This window comes from Papaver somniferum, chromosome 3, assembly GCF_003573695.1.
Source record: "Papaver somniferum cultivar HN1 chromosome 3, ASM357369v1, whole genome shotgun sequence".
NCBI lineage: Eukaryota > Viridiplantae > Streptophyta > Magnoliopsida > Ranunculales > Papaveraceae > Papaver > Papaver somniferum.
In genome coordinates, this window is record NC_039360.1 from 142,240,885 (window position 1) to 142,247,214 (window position 6,330).

Below are 6,330 nucleotides of genomic sequence, written 5' to 3' on the forward strand. Positions count from 1 at the left end.
CATCACCTACTCTTCTTCTTCATTTTGGTTGTTTCGTAGAATCTAGGGTTTCAAATCGCTTGAAATAGAAGATGAAAATAAAAGATACTGGATGATGAACTGGTGATCATTAGTAAAACAACAACAATTCAAAAAATTATGGATCGTGGTGCCTGTGAGTAGCAATTACTGCATCAATTCTTCAATTTGGTAAACCCACTCCCCTTCGTTCAAAATACTCTCGTCCACCATTTTTCTCTAAAAACCCAGTTATATTAGGGTTTACTCATCAACTTTCACTACGATGATTCTTGAAATGTTGAAGAATATGCTTGAATCCCAATCTCCTAAGGTTAGTTTATTAGACATATTTGTGATTTTTTGTGATATTTCTATTTTTTTTCTTTTGTGAAAATTGATTCATGATTTGTTGGATATGGGTTTGAATCATTTTTGGATACTTAAGTTTGGTACTGAATTCCGTTATTTTAAACTAAGAAGTTGAATTTGATTTTGATGAAATGAAATTTTATAATTACTATTCTAGGGTTTTGAATTACATTTCTGTTGATATGTAAGATAACAAACTAACCTTAGATGATTGTCGTGGATGCTTCTAAGGATGTTGATGGATCCATCTTTGCTTGTCATTTCCCTACTAATAAGTCTTTTTGATGTAATTTTTTGTTGGCGGTTCTACTGTAGAGGATTGGGTTTGATTTTCCTAAAGAAAAAATCATTTGTTGTGGCATAATGGTTACCTTTTACTTCCTAATTTTTGTTGTTGAAATCTCGTCATTTACTGCATCGTGGTTTTTTATTGTCCTGTATCTTCAATTATTTAATATCTCGTTAATTTATTCTTATACTACTTGATCAGTATATATTTTCAATCTATTTTTCTTGAACCGAAACTTTTGCTTCCTCTTTTTAGTTAAAATTGGGTTTCTAACTCTAAAGCTAGGAAATTAAATTCTTTCGGTGTCTAATTAATTGGCTGAACTGAATAACCAAGGTTGTTGCCTTGTAAAAAAAAGGTGATGCTACAACCGAGGATAATCCACCTTTGATTCTGCCCCTGATTTAGTATAACATCCAAATTTTACTATAGTTTTCTGATGGAACAGGTTTTGGTTCATCTTTTATTTTTTCAACTTTTCGTCGACAAAACCCAATGTTATTGTGATGGTGGCTTTGCTGGTGGCTATGGCGGTGGTGGTGGCAGTGTTGTGGCTGCGTATTAATTGCTAAAACCAATTTTTGTTTGTGATATGGATTGTTTTAGGCTGAAACTAGTTTGGTTTCATCTAATTTTTGTCGACAAAACCAATTTGTTGGTGATATAATAATGTATTTTTTTGAATCTATGATTCAGAAGTTCAAGATAAAGTTAATTGTTTGAAGCTGCTGATGGAATTATTGTTTGATTATGTTATAAGGAAGTGATGGAGTTGTTATCTGTGTCGAGCTGGTTGTAGTGGACAAATCAAGGAAGCCAGAATCATCTACCTCGTTTTAGGAATTTGATATAAGGTAATCTTATCCTTACTTAAATTTTTTATCAATGTTGTAGGTGGTGTGGTCTATGTTTTTAATCTCTTCAGACTAGTATCATCCTTTTGGTTCATTCAAGTTTATGTTTCCCTGCTTGTTGCTTTTATCATTGATTTGCTTTATTCTTCGTTAATTAAAATGATATGATCTCAACAACAACAATGTAACTTAACAAGTTAGAGTCTTACGTACCCGCAATACAATGAATTACCATGGTAGTTTTACCTTCTTTTGCCTGTATGACTTACCTTTGGGATTTGGCTGTAATGAATGAATTGAATGACCCTGTTCTGAATATTGAGACCTCTGTGTGTCCATGCCTTACAATATTTTTGCGAGTATCAAGTTATTGTTTTTATAGGCCAACACAAGTTATTGCTATTGGTGTCGTCAAACAAAATGAATCATGGTTTATAATTTTTCTTGCAGACTGATGAAACCAAAATTGGTTCCATCTAATCTTATCCTTACTTAAATTGAATTTTGTTTATGAGTTTGAATTGTTGTTGTGTTTGATATTTGTGGATTAGGATTTACAATGCTAGTTGTGATGGAGATTATGTTCTTTGAATCAAAGAAGTGGTATTTGTGTTTAAGTTAAGTCTGAAGCGGAAAAAAATTGAGTTACAAAATGTTATTGGTGGGTGCTTTAGAGAATGTTATGAAACTGAATTAGTTGTGATGATGCTTAGGTAGTTGTGTGGTTTGAATTCTAGCTGTAACTAATTATGTTGCTGAGGTTTGAATGAAATTTTTGTTTCATCTAATATGTGATTTTTTTTTTCTAGATTTTATGTCGACGAAACCAATCTTGTTGGTGTTTTAGATAAATGGGTCGTGGAGTCAGTTATGGAGGAGGTCAAAGTTCTTTAGGATATCTCTTTGCTGGTCCTGGGGAATCAAAACCATCTGCACCTGGTATCAAGTTATATACCAGGTGAAGCTGAGTAATGGGTCTTGAGACATAACTGGTGGTATTGCTGTCGAAGCGCAGAAACCAATTATGGTTTCATCTTATTTATGATGAAACCAAAATCGGTTTCATCGTATTTCAACAATGTATTTCTATGCATGAAGATGTATAATACCTCTTAAAAAATTTCTTGCAGGTGATTTCTCACGAAACCAAGATGAAACCAAAATCGATTTCATCTTATTTATGATGAAACCAAAATCGGTTTCATCGTATTTTTGGGAGGTGGTGGTGGTGGGCGGTCGTGGTGCTGGTTTTGGTCGGCGGTGGTCGACAGTGGTGGTGCTGGATGGTAGGGTGGATGGTATTGGTGGTGCAATTACGTAGTATCGGTGGTGGCGGTGGTGGTGGTGGTCGGAGGTGGTGGCGGTGGTGGTCGACAATGGTGGTGCTGGATGGTAGGGTGTCTGGCAGTGGTGGTGCAATTGCGCAGTATCGGTGGCGACGGCGGAGCGGTGGTGGGCGGCGGTGGCGGTAGCGGGTGGCGGCGGCGGAGCGGTGGTGGTCGTCGTCGGCGGCGGTGGTGGTGGTCTGCGACGGCGGCGGCGGTGGTGGTCGGTGGTGGCGGCGAAGGTGGTGGTCGGAGGCAGCGGCGATGCTTATTGGTGGTTGTTTATTTCTTGTTGGGGGTGACAATATAATAAGAATTAAAGTGTGGTTGATTTTTGTTTTTGTTGGGATGATTTAAACTAGAAGGGTAATATAGACAGTTTATATTAAATGGGGTTTTTGTGAACAATTTATTTTGTTGGAGTTTTTGTATATCGATAGTGACACCTTTGGGGTTATAACTCGCGGACCGTTTTATTAATTGTATTTCCTTACATGGCCATTATATAAAATCCCCTTAGTGTTGTGTTATTTTGCTTTGCCGGCTGTAGCGGGGGGCTCTACCGATTTCTTTTATTTATTTTTAAAGGCGAAGGGTAAAATCTTATTACAAGAAAAGAAAGGAAATTACAAGCCCAAAGCCCTTAGCGCAAAGATGGACAATGTTTAGTTTAATTACAGTTCATAATTTCAACCCAATTTGTAATGAGATCCCTAAAAGTGGTTAGGGAAACAGTTCTTGATGGAACCCCATTGGTAGATGAATCTCTTGACTTCGACTATCAGTTCATGTTTGTCTCTATGCCTCTGACTTGTCATCACCCTCATGTTTCTCTCCAACCAAATTACCCAAAAAAATTGCTGGCGGTATGAGAGGCCAAATTTTCTTTCCACTATTTGTTGCCCATTCTAGAATATGATCCTAGAATTTACATTATGGACACTCTTCCAAGAGACAAATGTACATGCACATGGTGCAGGGTCTATGCTCTTAGTGGCGGCGTATCTATAAATAAAAGTGAAAGATACAATGGTTTTTACCAACAGAACATATACCATGGAGTACACAAAAAAACATTCCAGCATTAAAATTTACCAATCTAACAAAGAACAAGTTTTAACCTACATTGAGAATGGAAAAGTAACAAAAAAAATTGCAAAACAAGTCCGAAAAATTCACACAGATGCGCCTATCTTAAAAATCCGCACTAGACTGTCGTGGTTTACCACTGTATCCGTTGACTCCATTCACACCGTATGCTTGATTCATGTTTTCTGATTTGACGTTCTTCTTCATCTTCATCACTCTAATCCATTTATAGACTTCAAGGTTTATGGCTATAACACCCAACACCGAGATTATAATGACATAAATCATTTTCCAATTCTTCTCTGGGTCTAAGATATCAAGACCCTTAAACACATTGATTACACTGAGTACAATTACGGTATAACCAGTCATACGATGATAAATATTCCAATAGAATCTGTACTTGTGATCCGGACTTGGTCTTAGGAGCAAAGCAAACACCTGCAAGTTTTCCATTATGTACAAAGTTACAGCCAACACAAACTTGGGATCTCATCGACGGCCGGTCATAAATAAAAGGAAACAAAGAGTACCTGAAGTGTTCCGAGGGAGAAGAGAACAATGCCAATGTATCTATGGGAAGAATATTGAATGCCAACAGATTCAGAACCGAGTCGTAGACCTAGAACCCATCCGGTGGCACCGACAACATATGCAACATGTTGGCATGCCATGTGAAGGTAAAACCATGCAGGACCAGCTGAATCAACCACCTTCAAGTATCTTGCTATTAAGGCTCCAAGTGGCATTAGAATACCCCAACTTATTGCGTTTAGCACTCCATGCACCTGCAAAAGTTTCAGTTCAGTCCATGCATAAACATTTAACAATTCTGTAATTCCAAAATAGAGCAACTCAAAGTGTCAACAATATATTTATCAACACTCTGATCCAATTGATCTGAATATAGTCACGATTATTACTCACATTCATTCGTTTTTGTCTTGAATTCCCACCACCAAGGGTTGTAGTAGCTTGACCAGAGAGGAGATCCAAAGTGCCGACTGATTTGATATTATCTCCAGAAGTAACATGAGCCATCAAAGAATCACCTTTAACAGGACCTTCTTGCCATAACTGAGTTATAGTAGAAGTATTACTACTAAGAAGCTCCAGAGTTGCAAAAATAGTGATTTCATTATTAACAAGTTGAGCTGAAATCAATGGAACGCCAAAAGTAAGATTTCCTTGCTGTAACTGAGTAGTATAACCAGTAACTGAAGAAGTAAAAGCTTTTAAATTTCCATTAGAATCTTGAAATGCAACTAAAGCTTGTGTCCCAATCATTCCTTTTGATGTTGGGTTTATACCCCAAGCAACCCATTTTGAGGAAGTCATGTTGGTGTGGCGGAAAGCAATATCCATTGTTTTCGTTGTAGAATTATAGTTCCAGTGTAGATATGCGTTTAATACTGGTAAATCATTGCAAGAACTGTATATTTTGTTACTAGAAAATGTATAGTTTGTACATGTTTGAGCATTGCTTGTTGAGAAAATGAGTGAGAAAAGTATAGTTAGAGATATCAACATTGTGTTGAGACCAGACATGGTACAGCCAGAAATTGTATGAGTAGCTCTTCCGATGCAATTGAAATGTGGGTTATGGGTGGATTAGATAGTAATTGGAGAAAGTGATAGAAATGGGGGGTTTTAATGGAAGAGGGGAAGTTGGGAGTAGTTGACTGGTTGAGTATTTCTAGGGAGAGTGCGAGAGATTATTTGTGTTCTTTTCTGCGTTGGAAGTGAATTTTGAAAGTTAAAGAGATTTTTCTAATAGTGATCTTAACAACTCCCACTTTTTTGTGTGCTACTAACTCAAAGTCCCAGAACTGCTCAATGATTTAAGGTATGAAATTATATGTTGACCTAATAGTAGTGTAAGTGAAGAAGACCAACCCATGTCCTTACTTGGCTAGCTAATGAAAATTTGTACGGCTGGAAGAGAAAGTTAGACTTTTGGAGTTCAAGAGAATAACGTGTTTTGGTTTCACCCACGTTACAATGAGGACAATAATATCTTGTTCCTGGTTAGCTGGAAATGCTGTACTTATTGGGAGGAGCTTAACTAACCCTTTAATAATGGTGGTGCCAAAAGAAAAATAAAAAAAAATGAATGAATCCTTGTATTTGAAATTCCCCGAGCTGTGTGTCTTACTTGCTCCCTCATTGTCTTTGAATTGGTTCTAGGTTACCGAAAACACAAATTATATCCAAGCATAACAACTAACCTATTAGAAAAATGGAAGAGATTTGGTCCGTTTCTAAACAGCACCTTCCGACATAGTTTTGTTGCTCGGCGGTTAGCATGTGTTAGAGCAGATGTTATTTTTTCTAGCCTACCTGAATATTATTTTTTATTTTATTGTAAAAACATTACATGTCATTATTTGATACTCCTTATTTT

General features: G+C 36.9%; 1 protein-coding gene across 1 annotated transcript; it reads right to left on the bottom strand.

Annotated features, from left to right (window-relative positions):
* Positions 1–3,899: 3,899 nt before the first annotated feature.
* On the bottom strand, positions 3,900–5,605 carry LOC113361693 (cytochrome b561 and DOMON domain-containing protein At5g47530-like). Its single transcript, XM_026604852.1, has 3 exons — positions 4,854–5,605; positions 4,460–4,714; positions 3,900–4,367 (listed from the first exon to the last, which is right to left on the bottom strand). The coding sequence occupies exons 1-3, from the start codon at positions 5,472–5,474 to the stop codon at positions 4,032–4,034; spliced, it is 1,212 nt and encodes a 403-aa protein (XP_026460637.1). The 5' UTR covers positions 5,475–5,605; the 3' UTR covers positions 3,900–4,031.
* Positions 5,606–6,330: the final 725 nt, after the last annotated feature.